Source organism: Archocentrus centrarchus, chromosome 5 (assembly GCF_007364275.1).
Source record: "Archocentrus centrarchus isolate MPI-CPG fArcCen1 chromosome 5, fArcCen1, whole genome shotgun sequence".
NCBI classification, from domain to species: Eukaryota; Metazoa; Chordata; class Actinopteri; order Cichliformes; family Cichlidae; genus Archocentrus; species Archocentrus centrarchus.
Genome location: NC_044350.1, coordinates 22264930 through 22284362, shown reverse-complemented (window position 1 = coordinate 22284362; position 19433 = coordinate 22264930). Strand labels below are relative to the sequence as shown.

At 40.2% G+C, this 19433-nt stretch overlaps 1 protein-coding gene across 2 annotated transcripts in view; it reads left to right on the top strand.

Annotated features, from left to right (window-relative positions):
• The window catches only part of trim62.1 (tripartite motif containing 62, tandem duplicate 1), a 39072-nt gene extending 20412 nt beyond the window's left edge, over positions 1 to 18660 (top strand). For both annotated transcript variants that reach the window (XM_030729674.1, XM_030729673.1), the window contains exons 3-6: positions 2792 to 2887; positions 6078 to 6334; positions 8349 to 8464; positions 15780 to 18660. In XM_030729674.1, coding sequence (XP_030585534.1) covers positions 2792 to 2887; positions 6078 to 6334; positions 8349 to 8464; positions 15780 to 16330 — 1020 coding nt within the window. In that variant the 3' untranslated portion in view covers positions 16331 to 18660. The remainder of the gene's footprint in view (positions 1 to 2791; positions 2888 to 6077; positions 6335 to 8348; positions 8465 to 15779) is intronic.
• The last annotated feature ends 773 nt before the right edge of the window (positions 18661 to 19433 follow it).

Genomic DNA, 19433 nt, shown 5'->3' with positions numbered 1-19433 from the left:
TGTGCAGTCACTGCTTTGCAATAAACAAATGAAAAAGATCCCAGTGTAATTAGAAGCCCACAAGGCATATTGGCTCTGCATTCTGTATGTCTTCCAGTAAGAATATGAATTCCAAGTTTTCATTATATTTTTCTTCTTCCTGTCACTGCGTGTGGATGAAATAACTGGAAGCTACTCTTGTCTGTGTGTGAAAGGAAGTTCTTCATCCTGTGAGCTTTTTATTATTCATGCTGCGACACTGCATGACTGCATGTTGTTTTGTTCGCCTCTTCGTTGAGTCTAGCAATAATGCTCTTTAAATCCCGAACGAGTTGCAGAACAGAAAGTTTGAGGAATTGTAAAGCTCATGGACATTTTTCATAAAAACTATGCCAATAGACTGTTATAATATTAGACTATTATTTATTAATTGATATACTTCTATGTATCAGCCCAGGAGCTGCTAATATGTCAGGAGAGTAAGAGGACGAAGGGAATGACAGCAGGATGAAATGAGTTTTAGATTTATAATCCCCTAGCCGTGACCCCTATTTCCTGCAGCTTGACGTCCTGGGGAAATGTCATGTCAGACTTGTGTTGGCCAGATTCGATGGACAGGAGAGAGACGCCTCCACACAGAACACACGAACGCGCACACAAACACTCCTGCACAGACAAACGCTGATGTCAGTATCTGCTTATACCAGCATTCGCCTATTATTTATTTATTTTTAAACATGAAATAAGTGGTTTGCTTCCCATCATGCTCACTTTTTCTGTAGATGCCCAGTTTCCTGTTCATGGGTTTTAATTAACACTTTATCTCATAAAATCTTCATCTGAAGGATTTTTTTTTTTTTTTTTTGGAAGATTAAAAAGGATTACAGAACTGATTTGATTCGAGACCTTGAATGAAGATGTCTTCACCAAGGTCGAGGCTGCAGAACTCCCAAATAATGTAAATCTAAAATTGTATTTATTAATAGAAGCATTCAACAGATTACTTTTCAGAGATGCAGCCGTTCATGTTTATACATCTATCTAATGGTGTGATGGCAGCAACACTTAAAGCTGTCCTTCCCTGACCGGTCAGTCAGTGTGCAGCAGATAAGTGGAGGAGCGTTTATTTATTTATTTTATTCTGCCAGTCTGTCAGTGCTGGTCTATCTCATTGTGTGGGAGTGGCCTTTGACCCGGTACAGACAAATGCGTAGCGATGAGGCGGAGAGCCTGCTGAGCCTGCCGCACTCCTATCATTAACATGGAGAGTCACGCTCCCCCTCTGCACCATCATTGTTTTCTGTTCCTGTCCTTGGGAAGAAACATGCTTCATTCCACAGCCCACATTTGCTTCTTTTAATGTTGCAGGAAATCATGTAGGTCAGACACTCTTCTAAATGGATGCTTATTTCTTCCTGAACCACTGTAGACTAAATGCTGGAATTTTTTGTTGTTGTTGTTGTGGGGTTTTTTTTGGTTTTCTGTCAGACAGCCTTGGATAGTAACGAGGAGTGATGGTTGTTTTATTAGCTCTTCTAAGCTGACAGTTTCATTGTTGGATTTTTGCTGCAGTTACTGTTCAAAGAAAGTGACTCTTAGTGGATCACAGAGAAGGGGGCACACAGGTTACTCAAGCAAGCCACACCAGGCAGCAGGAAAGCTTAACAGGGGGCCTTGAATAAATGAGGCTTGAGGTTGTTTCCTTTGATTGAGTTTTGCTTTCCCCTGAATTAAAGCAGTTAGTACATGCCCAGAATTTCACGATCAGTTCATCACTAACACTAATGCCGATGTTTAAAATGTCTGATAACCAATACTGACGCGTTTTGTATTTGTTGTTGTTTTATTTCCCCTTTTTATGGCAGGGAAACGAGGATATTTATAATGTATCAAATAACTGAACTTTTTAAAAGTCTTTCAGTGCTTTATAAGTAATGTGCTGGCAACAAAATTCTATCAAATATGTTTATCAGTCAACAAAGCCAGTATTGAGACCAATGTTTGTCCAACGTGAATGCACCACTTTTTTTGGATCTCTGTTTACATTTTTTGAAACTTGCAACTTCATCTCATGTTAAGAAGCGTTATGTAGCTTCATACAGTCCCTGTCTTTTACTCCTGTTTCTTTGGCTTTTAGTTCTAGTTTTGTTTCATTCTTGTTATGATCATGTTTTGAAAAATGTGTTAATATGCTACAAAGGACAAGTGTGATTAGGAGAGTGCTTCAGCTAAAATGCCTCTGTCCTAAAACCGGAATCTAAAACACCGGTGTTGTTGGCATGTGGGACCTGCTTAAAACTCTGCACCATTCGTGACAACGGCCATCCCGGCCAGTTCCCGCAGAGCCGCCTTCCTGCCTTAGGGAGCTTGGAGTGGCTGAGCAGTGCAGGTTCTGCCAGCATGTGCCTGACTAGAGATGAGACCCAGTTTCTCTGACAGAGCCCAACGTCTCCAGAGATTTAGTCTATCTTTTTCATATCTCACTCTCCGGCTGGCTAGTTTGTTTAAGCTGTGGGTTAAATCTTTGCTACCTCACACCCAATCAAAGAGGGCTGTTATGCAAATAACACAATTTAAATAAATAAAATATCGTACAGTTGGAAAAAATACTGATCTGCAAACACTCTTAGCATTATTTCAATGTAAGTGATGGTGTTTTTGAGACATTAGCAGAACTGAACAGATGCTGATTGCTTTAAAAGGAAAGGGAAATCTTTCAAGTGCATTTCCAAATTGAATCAAGCTCAATAGTTCTTTAGTATTTAAGTCTAGTTATTAGTCGTTGATCTGTGTCTTGCTGTTTGTGCTGCAGAGGGAGATGAAGGAGCAGCTGGCTACCCTGCAGGACAGTGAGAGGGGGCACACTGAGGCCCTGCAGCTCTTGCAGAGACAACTCACCGAGACCAAGGTACTGTAAGGGCTCTTCTCTTTGTAAAATAAAATAAACAAAATTCTCATAAGGAGCTTGATCAACAGCAACCAGTTCCTCTAAAGCTGCATCTAAACATAATTTCCATTATCTGCTGTGTCTATAAAGCCTTTTAAAAATAGTGATACTTTGAAGACTTTAAGTCCAGAAATGTTCAATTTACCATGATATAAACAAGAAGTGCACCATAACCCATTATTCTTTATTCTGGACCAAAAAAAAACAAAAAAAAAAAACAAGAAACCTCTTATATCCCTCAGCACTGAACATCACTCTACCTGTTGAAACAGTTGGGTTTATTTCTTAGTAAATCTGCAACTTTATTAATAAGGTGTCAGAATAATTTTTACAAGAAAAAAGTGCCTTTGCTACCTTTTTTCCTTTAAGAGTAGTAAGCCCAAATATATTTTAGGACTGCAACTCTTCAGCTTTTCATTAGCTTTTTTTTTTCTCCGGTTACTCTTTAGTCGTCTAAATTATAGATATACAAGGGATCAGAGGAAATGTCTGAGCAAATATTTACAGTTGAGAAGTCAGAACTTCTTGATATATTTGCTTAAAAATTCTGTTTTAAAAATTGTTTTCAGTTAGGATCGTTTAATAGATAAATTACTTACAAGGGATTTTAGACTGTCATCTTGGGCTTGTTTATTATTTTTCAGGCATTTTTTAAAAAAAGGAAAAATTTAATCCAGAAAAATAAACTAATTAGTAAAACAACCATTTTGCTTTGAGAAGCTATTAATTATACAACAGCAAATGCCAGAACATGTCAGTTTGAAAAGACTGTATGGATACTTACAGAAGCAAGAAATCTTGTTTCCATTTTAGACATCCAAATAGAGACAGTAAGGCTTGCTCATTACAAGCTGTACAACAAATGAAAGGGAAAGCTCTGTGTACTTTTTCAGCCACTGATTATGCAGCTTTCCTTCTTACTACATTGGACTGACAGTTAAGTTTCAACACATAAATTGGTTTATTGAAAAACTATTTAATGTTAACACCATGTTTTAATCAACGAGCCGCGAACATCCGCTCAATATGTCAGTCTTTTGACCTCTCGCGTACACCTCTCCTCTCTCCTGTGACTGTCTTTGAAGATATTGACCAGGGAGTGAGTTCCGACACTGTTGCAGCCATCAGCATTATTTGTCGTTTAGGGAGTACATTTGTCTTTCTCCTTGTTTTTGTATGCACTGTCTGACATCGCCACACAACTCAGCTTGGTGTCCAAGACCTGCCAGAGCGAGGCTGGCCTGTCCATTTCATTGACTTGCTCCAACTGCTGTGCGTGGGCCTTTCAGCTGCCCCCACTTCTCATTGGAAGCGAGCTGTTCTCATTAGATTTACATCCATTTGCAGAGAGTGCTCTGCCTGGAAGAGGGCTGCACTGTGACTGTATTGATCTCTGATGCATTTAGGTAGCTGACAATGAAATGTCTCCTTGCATTGCTTATTTGTTTCGTTGAAAGATGCGTTGCAACCGCAGTAGTGTAGCTGGCAGTGTCCACCTTGTGTGGGTGTGTTTGCTATCACAGCAAACCAAAACCATGCAGAGCAGAGTCCTGAAACTTTACAATTTAGTTTTAGTCAAAATGAAGTCTGAGATTAAGGATGGGTGCAGTCCAGTGTGTGAGCACTGAATACGCATGGATTAATGTAGTGATCACTGTGTTACTGCACATGCTACACATGCAGATTGATGCGTAAAATCAGTGACGTTCCCTTTAACATTAAACCCTACTGCCATCTCAGTCCTGGTACCAACACCAAGGAAGAATCTCTCAAGCTGGTCGGCATTCATCTTAACTATATCTGGCTCCAGTTTGATTCCTTGGCTTACATTTGCTGGGGAGGGTCTCCATCTGAAGGATTGGCATTGTGTCTCATTCACATGCCCACCAGGGATTCTCTTGATAATCACTTGCTCCCAGGAAAGGTAGCCAGCCTGCTGTCTCCAAGGGCTGCAAATAGCAATCACAGTCTGCTGGGCCAAAACAGCAAACACGTCAGTGTGACTGATAGCTGGGCTGCTGCAGTCCTCCTCCACCTCACCATCAGTTTTCAACTCTTAACTAGGTAGGAGGACTGTGTTGCAGCCCGCTTTAATGCCATAGCACCCAGAGTCATGTTAACAGCTTCTCACAGGCAGAGTACAAATACTTGTCCCTCGCCTATGAAAGCCCCAGAGAGACACAGCCTGCTGTTTGAAGAGGATTGATTGAATTTTCAGGCAAGTGTAATTAAAAAAACACAGATGAGATTTCCAAAATCCAGCTCTTCCCGTAAAGATCAGAGGAGTGGTTGAAATTCTGATCAGGCAAAATGTTCATCGAAGCTACTTAGACACAACTTTCATCTGAAAAATCTTTTTTGGATCACTGTGATTCTGAGGTCATTAATTTTCTCTGATTTCTGAATTGCTCTGCAATGGGCAGCTGTTTGGATTTCTTTTCAGTCAGCGTGCAAACACAAGTTACTTTTTTTTTCTTTCTATTAAATTGATGACTGTTGGAAAAAGTTTATTAAAATCTCACTCAGAAGTTTCAAACTGAAATCTCTCTCCTCGTCTCTGCAATTTCTGCTGGGTTTTTACGTCACATCCCTTTGTTCTGCCTCTCTGACACTCCAACTGCTAACACTCAGATGATTAATTCTCTTTGATGTCCATCTTCACATTCTTTCCTCTTGAGCTACAAATCATTTTCTCCAGCTCTTTAGCTTCTACTCTGCCGTTCTCTGTAAACTGCTTAGTTCACTCTGCAGTATCCTCTCCACCGATCTTCCTACACAGGATGTCCTTTGTGACCTCCTCCTGGTCATCTGTTTGGGTTATTTCTGTTAGTGTGTACTCTTGTTTCTCCTCAGCACAGTAATATAAAAGAAAGCAGCATGTGTACACCCTCCCAGGTTGTACACATGCTGCTCTCAGAGAGCCACTTAAAATCAATACATGTACAAGCTAAATCAATGAATGACTGTTAATGTAATATTAACACAATTTAGAAAACTGTGTAAGCCTTTGAATTATTGACCCGTGTCTAATTAAGAGTTTGACTGTTGTGGCTGAATCACTAACTACGGTATGAAGTCTGTTTCACAGTGCTGTAATGACATTTTTAAATGGCCTGGCTGCGAGAGGTTTAATTTTGCTTTTGCTTTTCAGTCCTCAGCCAAGAGTCTGCGAGCAACAATCGGTGACGCATTTGAGCGCCTTCATCGATTCCTGCGCGAGCGTCAGAAGAGCATGCTGGAGGAGCTGGAGATGGATACAGCCCGCAAGCTTGCCGACATTGAGCACAAGATCCAGCGCTACAGTCAGCAGCTGAGAGACGTCAAGGAGGGCATCCAGATCCTGCAGGAGCGCTTGAATGAGACGGGGCGACATGACTTCCTGGAGGGTGTAGCGGTCACATCTGAGAGGTGCTTTTTTTTTTTTTTTTTTTTTTTTTTTTTTTCCCTGAAACAGCCGCAGTAATATTGAAGTGCAATAAGAAAATATAAAGAAGGATTAGGGGTACATGGCAGTAAAATAGTTGTAGTAATATCGCAGAACATGCCAAATGTGTGTTCTGCTTGTGCTGACATTCAGGAGAAAGTACAGATTTGAGCAACAGCAGTAGCTAATCCCACAGCAGATGGAGCATTAGGGCTGCAATAAACCAGCTGTAGTGTTTAATCTGGGAGGGATGCCTGAGCATGATTTAATTGAACAATTTAATATCTTAAACTGTCTTGATAAGGTTGACTATAGCGTTGGTGAGACAGACAGGTTTATACATCACAGTATCTTTGATGAACCAAAGGGTTTCTTAAATTTCCATTTAGCACATGGAAACCTGTGTCATGAAGCTCTCAACCCACAATTTTTGTGCTGATGTTAATGCCAGAGGAGGTTTGGAGCTCTGCAGTTATTGAGCATACACACTATGCACCGCTCGGTGACCCCACTCTGTAAGTTTACATGGTCTGCCACTTCTTGTTGCTGCTGTTCCTAAACACCTCCACTTTACAATAACACCACTTACAGCTGACTGAAATATCTAGGCAGCTAGAAATTTCATGGACTGACTTGTTGCAACAGAGGCATCCATATCAATCTGGAATTCGCTGAGCTCTTCAGAGCGACCCATTCTTTCCCAATGTTTTAACAATGTTTCAGTGTTTCACATAGACATTTATAAAGGCAGACTACATGGCTAATGCTTGATTTTTATACACCTGTGGCATTAAGACTGAAAACATATGAACTCAAAGATTAAGATGTGTGGCCCAAGACTTCTGTCCTTATTGTGTATTACATCATTGTATGAGGTTATTGTGCCATTCTTTATTACGGACTCAAATGGTCCAAAAAAGAGAATCACAAAAATGTAATAAAAAAAATACAAAGACTAGAAAACAAGAAATTCATAATTTACCCAAAGACAACTGTATCAGTGTGTCCATACCTGAGGTTAGTAACACTGAGACTGTACATTTGTTCACATTTCTTAAGACAAACTTTTCACTTGGACTGAATAATCTGTCCAAGTGAAAGAATGCAGTGCAGAATGCAGAGGTGTACGGTATGCTCTAAATAAAGACATCTGCACTCTGTCCACACATGCATTTATGTGCGTAAAAGACTGTTTACTTGTGTACACATTTTTTGTCGTTGCCTAAATATATATAAATATTTTGTTCAGAGTGCAACAGATTTAAGAAGTGGTCATGGCTTAACAAAAAAGGGAACTAATATCCTCCTCCCACATCCTCTTGATCTGCAGTGGAGATGGGGACTAAAGTGAATTGAATTGCAGACACGCTCTTCTTGTAAATGCAGATCCAGAAACACTTCTGTGAGCTTACAATTTTTTTTTTTTTTTAATGCAGTGAGATGGCTTAGCTACTTGACCCAAATCACCTTTTGATCAGATAAAAGAAAAAATGGTTGCACTCTAAATCTCAGGATGAGTCACACAAATATTACAGATAAGATAAACAGAAATTCAAGATCTTAGATATAGACACGTGGAAAAAAATTTTTCTTCTTCATGAGTCAAAGCATTTAACTCCGATAAATTTTAAAAAAAAAAAAAAATAACCCAAACATTTGAACAGAAGCGCTCAGAAATGTCAGAAAGCCCCATGAAGATTTCAGTGTTAACCAACACACTCAGTGACGTGCCTGAACTCTGAACTTCATGTAAGTGAGTGACTCGTGTGGAGGTTCATATTGAATTATATTGTAATGATGTTTGAGTCCTGTGGCTTGAGATTCATGAAGCAGTTTGTCAGCTGCTTAATGTCAATAATGGCACATTTAAACACACAAAATAGATTCATTACTTTAGGCATCGATGTTGTGGTCTGAACACCACAGGCAGATTTATAAGAAAGGAAAAAATAAACGGCAAATTGGATTTAGCCTGTTATTGATCTCTTTCTGTCCTAGGATCAAGGGGAAGATACATGAGACCAACCTGACGTATGAGGACTTCCCAACATCAAAGTATATGGGCCCCTTACAATATACAATATGGAAATCACTCTTCCAGGACATTTCACCAGGTATGATGTGTAACTACAGATCCTTAAAGTCTCATCACATCTTAAAATCAGTTTGGATGATTCTTAAATGCTTAGTTGCACCTATTATGAGAATTCCCAAGACCACAATGCCACTGCTTGAGCATATTTTACTGTTTAACTAACTCATTCAGGTTTGTACATGTGTAAATATATAAATTGTTTAAGTAGGCTGAAAAGATACTTAAGAGTTGTAGATCCTGCCTTATGCTACAGTCACACTAAGGAAGACAGTGGTTGGAGACCATATCCCAACCAAAACAACGGTGTGCAATGAACTTGTGATCTTGTTGGCTTTGAAATGGTTGCTTGAAAGATGGGAACCAGGTCTGCAACCACTTGCAACTAGTTGCATCTTCAGAGCAACGAGATTTCTTTGAGATGATGATAAATGGCAGAAAAGGCTGGGACAGATTATCAGTCTGTGACTGAATGTGGTCAAGTTGACAGATAATATGGTGATTAAATTGGCAACAATCACAAATCTGTTGCTGTCTACATACACAGAAATTGACATTAAACAGAATTCAAGTAATCTACTTGCATTCACAGTTCAGCCAGAATCGAACAGATCTGAAAGAGAAATCCTTTCTCAAATGTTGCAGGATGGCATAAGTGCTTGGCAGCCTTGCTACTGTAAAGGAATATAACCACAGTGCAACCAGTTTGCCACCAGTTGAGTTGAGAGCCCTATTGCAAAGAGATGAGTTTTACTTATTGGTGCAGACTGACTCACATTGATTGCGTTTATAAATTAGAAAGCAATTATTTGCAAACCACCTCCAATCTTTCTGGGTGTGATTGTAGTTGGACCAAGATTGTTTAGCGACAGGTTGCCACCAGAGGGCTTTAGTACAAAGTGAGATTAGTGGCTTAGTGAGCTATGTCGAGCCTAAAGTCAGAGTTTTCTGCTCTTTTTACCTGGCTAAATCACCGTGGCAACATGCTGAATATGTAACTTGGTTGGGAGCACGTTATGTTCTGAATTTTGGGTGAAAATAATCTGAAATCGCCACATTTTTACTGATTCTGTTTTGTTTACGGTATGTTTTGAGTGCAGTATCGATTTAGTGCTGGGAGAATACATTTTATATGTGCAAGCAGTTAAGCTCTTTTACACTGCTGGAATTGCAGCTACTAGAAGACACACCAAAAATACCTGTTCAATCAATGAAATTCATTTCACTTTGATCTGCTGACAAACTAAAGTGATATCCACGTCTCCTTTATTAGGCTACGAGACATTAACATTTAATGTTTAAATGTATCCAGTTTAAAGTTTCAGAGCTCTAATGTGCAGCCAACACCTTAGTAAACAGCAGCACAGAGAGTGCACTCAGTGATTTAAAATGCTCATTATACCTCTCTGTGTGTTTTCTGCCATTGCTGTTTTGCAACAGTGTCATATTTTATCATTTTTATCATCCTCTGATAACATCTCTAGGGGAGGCAGCACTCATACGCATCATTTTGTGTGAAAGGAGTCATATGACCCGTAAAACACCCTTTTTAAAAAAAATTTTTAAATCCTCAAGCAGAAAGCCTGGCTTAACAGAAAGTTGATAACTATCATTGTGTAACCGGTTATCTCCAACTGCGGTATTAGGTTTTGTTGAGCTAACGCAAAAAAACCTGACTGTGTTAAAATTCCTTTGTAGTATACTCCTCAGGCGATCTGTGGAGTTGTCACTGCAAGTACTTGCATTCGGTCACTGAATGCAAAAAAAATTCAATCCAATCACCAGGCAACCACTGAGTTTTATTTTGTTCCTCCCCTAGTCACAAGGATGTGACTGTCCTATTTTTACTTTAGTGTGACTAAGCCATAAAGGTGGTCAGTTGAGGCAAAATGGGAAATTCTGAAGATGGTGGTGAAGAAGAAGTATGTGGTTTAGTTAGTATACAGAGTGAAATCAACAGGTTTTAAAGGATTAGTTACTCACTGAAAAATGTTAGGTGCTTTCAGTCCTCGCTCTCACGTCCTACCACTAAATGAGGCTAGACTGTGGCTAGCTTATCAGGGCCCTGTTCCAGGAAGAAGGTTTACAGTAGCTAACAACTCAGCGTTTAACTTTGAGATGAGGGGAAACTCCAGGTTTTCTGTTCCACAAAGTGAGTTAACTTCAACTCTGAGTCTGTTACAGACTCACTGGCAGGTTTTCTTCAACAAACTCCCGAGTGTCTCTGACTCCTCCCTTCCTGCTGCACCTGAACCAGCTGACTGACACTCCCATTCATCTCCTCATTCGGTCATTGTGGAAGAACATAGAGGAGCAAATTAATTTGTAGAAGCTTATGTTTCTAAAAAAAAAATTGAAATGTCAACTAGATGTTAGTTATTAATATATTAGGATGCAGACAGCAGTTATGTCATGGACTTATAATCAGCTCAGAATGAAATCTATAAAGTCTGTATATTTCTAACTGTGACACTGTGGACAGTAATGCAGCTGTCAGGCTGTCAGTTTAAATTCCACTACAAACATTTACTTTAAATAAAAATGATCTATTTAAAGGTTTAGACACAGAACAGTGAGTGAAGATGAGGCTGAAATTATTTTAAGACTATAAAACTGAACTAAATGTATTTTAAAGTTTTAAATGCAGCCTGCAGACAGTCTGTGTTCTGAATATATATTGAAATTTGGCCATAGATTGAGATTCACTCATTAAACGCTGTCAATATTGTGAAAGGTGCCGTGTCTGAAATTTAGACTGAATCTGTGTCTGAATTTCTACATCTATTTTCCACTCAACTCACCTAATCTAGTCTCTAGTGGGTCGCCCCAGAACCAGATCTACTCAAAGGCACTGTGTACTCTGTCATGGCTTACTGTGTCCAGATTGAAATCCACTTGCACAGCAGGGCAGGTCCAAGATGGATAAGGATCACAGACTGGATCAGGCCCAGCTCCAGTTCGGCTTCAGTCATTTCCAAGCTCAGCCCGCCCGGATCCGTTCATAATGGCTTAATTTCTCCTGACACGTTCTGCATTAATCTTCCCCAAACTGTACTGAAATATTTAAAATCTATAAAAGCTGAGGCATTTTTTATTACATGTTTGTCTTTATTGATAAAACTTTACATTCATTAAAGATTTGAAAAGCTGCTCTGCAGTTTTTTCCAGTTTAAATGTGACACTATTACTGAACTCTGACAATTAATAGTAAGTTAGTAAAACATCTTTGCTACAGCTGTGAGAGAGCCGTCATCTAGGCTCTCTCACAGGCTGAGATTAGATCAGATTAGAAATGGTTAAACTGGGAAACATTTTTTTTTCCTGTAAATCTTATTAAGCATTTTTATCCAGTAATGGCAGAAATAATGAAATTCACTATAAAAACTGAGGTTGCTACATTCCATCAGTAGATTAAATTTTTACTGAATAAATTATTCAAACAATGAAATGGTTAATCTGTAGGAAAAACTGTTTTTATTTAATGAAAAACTGAGTTGAGGGTGGAGCTGCCCCCGGGGTGTATTACTGTCTGGGTCACTAATATCACAGGTCCATCAGTAAACTGTGTCTGAGCTGTTTCTCCAGATTTTTATCTTCATTTTCTGTCACCTACATTTTGTCCTTGTCAGGTTACAGCTGAACAATTAGATTTAAAAATCAAATGTAAAATTAGGATTCCAGCATTATCTAATAAAATTTTAAGTTGGGCAAATGAAGACAGCAGATGTTATAAAAATTATACATCAGACTTTTGTCTATGGTGATGAAGAAGTGGCCCAAGCTATTTAAGATGACTCTCCTTCTTCCCTCTTGTTTTTTTTTTTTTTTTTTAAAGATAAATGTCATGGTCAGCACTGACACAGGGAACTGAGACTTGATGATCTCAGAGTTTATCAGCTCAGAGTTGTTGTTCACCAAACTGAGTTTAAAAATAAGCTCTGTTGCTTCCTGGAATAATGCCCAGATACAGTGGAAACAAAGGAAAACTGCTCGCTTGGCTCTTTGCATAAGTGACAAAACCCACCTAGCAGCTCCTATAAAGCTCTCATTTACGTTGCATGTTTGCTTAAATCAGTTTAAAAACAGCACTTTGCCTTCTGTGTGGCTGTCTGTCACACACTTTGGGGTTTTTTTTTTTTGTTTTTTTTTTTTTTGCCTGTTTGGCTTTCTTCTGAGTTTAAAACCACAGTTTGTTGTTTGTCCACAGTAAACTGACAGGACATTACACGTTAATCAGAGAAATTAAAATGAGCTTGTTGCTGGCTTTGGTTGTATTTGGACAGAACCATACTTACTCTTTTCACCCTGTTTCCAGCTGTTGTTTATGTTTTACCCAAGGATAATAGAAGGCATTAATCATCGTAACTAACTTGGAAAGAAAGCAAGTAACCACATCTTCCAAAATGTCAGCCTAGAATAGGTTGATAATCTAATTTTCCTCACAAATATGGAGCGTAAGAACATCCAACTTTAATATTGCTGGGAAGCTTTTGAGCTTCTTTCTCGTATGTAATCGAACCTGCAGGTTGGTAATGTCCTCCTCCTGTGTTTGCAGTCCTGAGATGAGCTCTGCCATCTCTGCCCTACAGCCATCACTCACTCAAAGGAGATTATTTAAAATAATGTGCAGAGGATTTTTTTTTTTTTTTTAAAACTCCCATCAATCAATTCTCTCATTTCAGCCCGCTGCTGGCTGAGTGGAGACCGGGCACTTTCTTGGCCTCCCTTGACTGGCTGCCAAATGGAACAATTGGTTACGATCCATCACCAGCCGTTGCCAGAGATGCAACAAAGACATTCTTCCCATCATCCCTTGCTGTCACTGATGAGTTAGCAGCAATAACTACCAGACACTGTGCCTTCTTTTTTTTTTTTTTTTTTTTTTTTTTCTTCCCCCCCTTGTTTTCCTCACATTCAGCAGGGAAAATTGAGTCTCCTTGTGTGTCTCCCTGCATGTTTCTTCATATGACACACGGAGGCACTCGGGTTATGAAATTTTAATGGCTCGATTGTAACAAACACTGGAGATGTCATTGTGTGAAGAAGCCATTGTCTGGCTGCTGGCAGGCTGCCAGACGTTTCACCTCCATTTATCCTGGCTAAAATAAATACGGGAGAACTGGAAAATTGCCCTTCCTACTCTTTCCTGAATCTGCTCCATATAAGAGGGCAAAGGGAACAAGGTGCTGTTGTTCAGCCTGAAGTGCTTTTCCCTTATAATGCTTGCAGAGCCATCTTAAAAGTGCATAACTACACTGAGAAATGCCCTCCTACAGGCATGGAGAGCTGTGAGCTGAAGCTGCTCCTCCCATCACTCTAATTACTGCTTCTTCTCTTCTCATGGTCAGAACTTGTGCAGACTCATGAGAGCACTTGATTTTTGAAGTATCTGTTACTGTATAAGCATGAATGTAAAAACACATCATAAAAATATGCACACTCACTTGCACATGTCTCATGTTCCTGAAATAGGATTTGAGCTGCAGTGTGGTGTGCTATATAATAACAACCTATTACTCATCTTTTACCATAGGCCATGACTCTGATCACCTCCTCCAACTCTGGCAGGAGTGACATATATACAATATACTGCAATGTTGTTTGGCTTAAATGGTCAGTTTTCCCAAAAGATGCCACAGTATTTCTTACTTACCTTCAGTGGTATCTTGGAGTGTAGAAAATTTGGGATTTATCTGTCCATTTGCCCTCTCTGCAGTACAGCTACCTTCATCGGAGTTTACAAAAATATATTTCATGAAGAATGCACAGGAATAAAGTTACATTACTTTATTCATTTATTCCAGAAATGCACCAGCTTATGGTTCATTCACGCTAGAGTAAAAATGCCTCCTAGCACTAAGAAAAATCTATGGTTTCCCAGTGATTGCATTCAATTTTAATTGTCTCCAAACAATCACATCAAAAAATCTAGCTTGGAGTAGCGGCAATCTCAGATTGGTGAAGGTTTAAAGATAATTGCCATCCAGTTTATAAATGCAGACAGATTGCCAACACGTTACAATCGACCTGTTTCAGTCTGCACCAACGAGCGCAACTCGGCTATGACACGTCTCTGTGCGACAGGGGACTCAACTCAGCTGGCAGCCAACTGGTTGTATTCCTATACAGTAAAGTAAGTTTGAGGAGTGCCAGTGTCATTCTGCAGCTGAAACTAATTTTTCTGGTTCTGGCTGGACTTTGAATGTAAGTAGTTAACATAACTTTCTGCTTAATGTAGATGCCAACAGACTTGTGACATTCTTTTCAGATTTATCAGAGTTAATCACCATCTTATCACAAACAGATTGCATGTGATTGCCAATTTGATCCTATTCAATTACAAACTGGTAGCAGACTCACCAGAGTCGCTTTGAAGGTGGGAACTGACTGCGAGTGGTCCCGGTTTTTATGAGACCATTCTTTCAGTCAGACGTCAAAAACACGACACACAAATTGATTCCCTGAATCGTTTTTAGAAACTTTTTAATGTTTATACAAAACTCGATCAGTAAAGAGTGATATTTAATTTATCAAACTGATGCAGTGTTTAAAAAATTAATCACAGTGAGAATACAAACACTGATGCCACAATTCACCAAATAAACACCTACACAGAAATTGCGATAGGTTATTGTTGTCTGGTTATTGTCATTACCGTGGACAGCATATGGCTATCACATATGGCTTTCTAATTAATAGAAAGTTAAAGCAATATGTGCTGTCACCATCCTGTGCCTTTTTAAAAAAGGGAGCAACCGCAGATCCTGAAGACAGTTCTTCATAACTCTGCCTGGAGGTTTGGGATTGTTGTCATACAGCAGAATAAATTTGGGACTCATCAGAAGCCTCCCGGATGGATAAGAAAGTTCTAAAGTTTAAAACTTTGAAAAACTTCTTGCAAATTACTGCATATCAGAGTCTGGGAGAATAAAGCCCAAAGTTTTGTTCAGCTTTAAGTTTATGATTCTGAACTCGATATTGTCCTTTTAACCAGCTGTCTGATGAAATCAGGAGTAACTTTTCTGTTTCATCACCCCGACCCCACCTCTCCTGCGAAGTGACCGAGCAGCCTTCGTGCTTTTACTCACTGCCTCAGCATAAAAGTGTTCCCACAGCGACGGCATGATAAAGTAAAATGAGTTGCTAAGAATGACACTGCTGTCCTTTTTCTGTCTGGTCATGCAGAGTCATAACATATTAATGTGTTAGTTTTCTTGTTTCATTTTTTTCTCTCTCTGACTGACTGGTTCAGTCTCCTATGCAGGATTTAATCTAAAACGAAATTAAATGTTGACTCTCTAAACTTCCCTTGTCTTCCTTTTTGTTTCCTTCTTCAGTGCCAGCAGCTTTGACCCTTGACCCCATCACAGCCCACCAAAGACTGATTCTATCAGACGACTGCACCATCGTGGCCTACGGGAATCTCCATCCACAGCCTCTGCAGGACTCCCCTCGGCGCTTTGACGTGGAGGTGTCGGTTCTGGGTGCAGAGGGCTTTTTGTCGGGCGTTCATTACTGGGAAGTGATGGTGTCGGAGAAGACGCAGTGGATGATCGGCGTGGCCAGCGAGACAGTCAGTCGCAAAGGCAGCATCCAGATCCAACCGAGCCGTGGCTTCTACTGCATCGTTATGCACGACGGGAACCAGTACAGCGCCTGCACCGAGCCCTGGACCCGCCTTAATGTCAAGAGTAAGCTGGAGAAAGTGGGGGTGTTCCTGGACTACCCCAAAGGCCTGCTCATCTTCTACAATGCAGACGACATGTCTTGGCTCTACACCTACCGAGAGAAATTTCCCCCCAAGGTCTTCCCCTACTTCAGCCCTGGCCAGAGTCACGCTAACGGCAAGAATGTGCAGCCACTGCGAATCAACACTGTACGCCTTTAAGAGCTGCACGTCTCTGTGATCGCAGTCGTCCTAACAGATGAATCATCGTTGATGAATTCACTGGACTTGTGTGTTTTCAAAAGATGTTTAAAAAATCAGTTAAAAAATGTTAGGGTGTTTGAAATGCTTATTTCCTTCAGTTCGGTGTAGGAATTGTGCTTGATGTTGCTCTTAAAACTTGCGCTTTTTTTTTTTTCCCCTCTCCTTCTTTTTGACCTGAAGTGACCATACAGGTACAGCCTGCTCTTGAGCCTCATTCTGCATCTTTAATGAAAAAGATGATACTAAATGGAGACAGTAGGGACCCCTGGGCTCATTCTGAGGTCTGTGGCAGCAGTGAAGAGAAAAAGGAGAAAAAAAAAAGAAGTTATCCTCTATTTTAAAGTAACTGTCTAAGGCCCACCTTGCACACTCCCAGGGGGCTCTCTGCTCTCCATATCAAGCTCCAGGCTTTTCAGACTTGACATCCCTCTCTCTTTCTCTCACTCTCCCTGTCCAAACAACTGGACAGTGAGTACCGGTCACTTGTCTTCTCTGCGCTGTACAGTTGGCTTAGCTTTGTCTGTGGAATGCGATTAACAGCACTTGGCTCCTATTTTGGCTTTTGGTTGGACAGCGATCCGCTCGTCAAGTCTGCTGGCACTTTTTACTCCTCTCTCAGACCACGATAGTTCTTCCTGCAGGTCATATCCATGTGTGTCTGTATAGTCTTTATCATTGTGCAGAAAGCTCCTGTTCTGTGTGCACCAGCACCTGAAACACTACATGAATGATGTAGAAGTCCATAGGCTGCTGAGCTGATGAGAGGGAGGGTGTGCATACATGTGCTGCTTATTGGTGGAAATGAGAACTTTTGTGTGTATATATAAAGTATCAGTGGTAAAAAAGGAATAAATCCCATCATGCTGGCTCATGTTTAAGTTACACTACATCTTATGTTTGATCATTTGTCTTAGTGTTAAACTTTTTATATCATACTGACTGATAATCAGTTGAATCAGAGGCATAAATTCTCAGATATGAAAATCTGACCTTTTAAAGATCAGTTGCTGTTCTAAACTGCTACTGAGACCATTTGTCTGCTCTGTTATTCTAAATCATGTCTTTTGTGTAAATTAAATTGAGCTGTACATCTTAGGAAATTTTAATTATCAAATACAACAGTGATGGATGGATGAACTTGAGCAGTAATAGGATATTTCCTACGACTTTCATTCCCAAAGCTGCTGCTGCTGCTGCCGCCGCCACTGTGTTGCATGACGGTTAAAATCCCCGATAATTCCTCCGAGGCTCACTTGTGTTTTTGACATCGCCCCACGTGCCTCAAGTGCTCTTGTTTATCATTAGTTAAACACAAGTCCAGCAGAATCTGCTCTAAGAGGGTCTTGTCCCTCAGCCAGGTCCGGCACACTGAGAGACGCGTGAGGGGCTCAGAGGGGATGTTCACGGGTGTGTTTGTGCAGCCTGCTGCAGCTATAATTTTAAATCCAGCTTTGGTTGTGGTTGCTAAATACCCATCTGGCCATCCAAGCATACCCATGCAGCAGCCAAAAGTGGTTTATTGCAAAATACTTTGGTATCAAGCAGAGCTTAATAGATTTTTTTTCTTTTTTCTTATGTGGGAAATCTACAAATGAACAAAAAAAAAAGGATCCCTTTGACCGTCTGTTGCCACTTTACATGTTGCATTTGTATGTGTGTCCTCTGTTTTGTCCATTTAAAAGAAAAAATCGGGGCAGTGCCCCTGTTTTTGTAGGATGTGATTGCGGTATGTGCAGTATGATGCAAACTAGGGTCAAATTCTGAGCATCTGCAGATGATTCTGTGTGCTTGTCTTAGCTTGCAGAGATCTGCAGGGGCCTGCGAGTTATTCGCCAGTTTTCTGAATAACGTGGTTGAGTAACACGTGGCACATCTGTTACCCAGCAAAAATGCATCCAGATAACTCAGAGACTAACACGAGGTTTTTTCTCTTTTTGATCGGTTATTATGTAAAATATTACTTAGAGTGATTTCGAACCAGCTTGTGCTCTGTACAAGTGAACACAAAATTTGACCCTAGTTTGTTGCAGACCCTTGTGTGGTCTGCTTCATTAAGACTATGTTCAATATTAAGGAAGAGATTATTGTGAGGTAGTGTTACTGGTGACGGTGATGCGAATGGTTAAAATGATGATAGCAACTATAACGCTTTTAATGATTATTATGATGATTGTGTCTTTTGATGAGGGTCCCTGTGCACCCATCATTGTGTGAACATATTCTAGTGAGCTTTTGCCCTGGAGGTTTGTGGGAAATGTTTTAATGTACAATAAATGACTTCAAAAAAAAAAAAAAAAAAAATCACACTGTCTCATTAACTTTGTCTTGATGTGCGTCGACACGGACTCCGTGGAGCAATAGTGAGGAGACAATCCGGTTTGTATTTTTTTCATGATACCATTTCAGAAAACTCAAATCTGCGCCTCACTCTGCCATTGGAAGAGTGAATTAATGTATGCAGCAAAACAAATGCTGTTTAATACAGATCTTAAATAGCAGCTGCAATGCGAGAGGAAGGGCTGTCCACAAATCAGAGGATCGGTGAATTGATCTCCGGCTCCTCCAGTAGCCCCTCCAGTTGGAGAGGTCACAGGATGATTTACACTCACACTCTTACATTTTCTTGAGAAACAGAGGACAACTTTATCTTGGAGGATAAAATCAAAACAGAGTCTTCAAGCCCAGTATCAGCAGCCCTTTTTTGTAGCACCATCTGGCATTAAACCACCCCCCCCCCCCCCCCCCCCCCGTTTTTTGTTTTTTTTTTTGTTTTTTTTTTAATAGGCGGTTTCTTTTGGGCATCGAGGGGGTTGTGGTCATTTATTCCTCCATGTGTGATGATCTGTCACATTCCTTCTAAAACAGCATCAACATGCTGTAGTTGAAACCGAAACCCTCAAAATGAAACCTCTGGCAGGCAGATGAATCTTGTTTGAAATGTAGGAAGGCTTTGCTTCAGCTTGTCAATACCTGCTCAGAGTGTTTCATGCCAGACATTTTATTGAGCTGTGCCAAACTAGCGGTTCTGTTAAGGTATCCAGCAGGGAGGTGGGAGGATGTG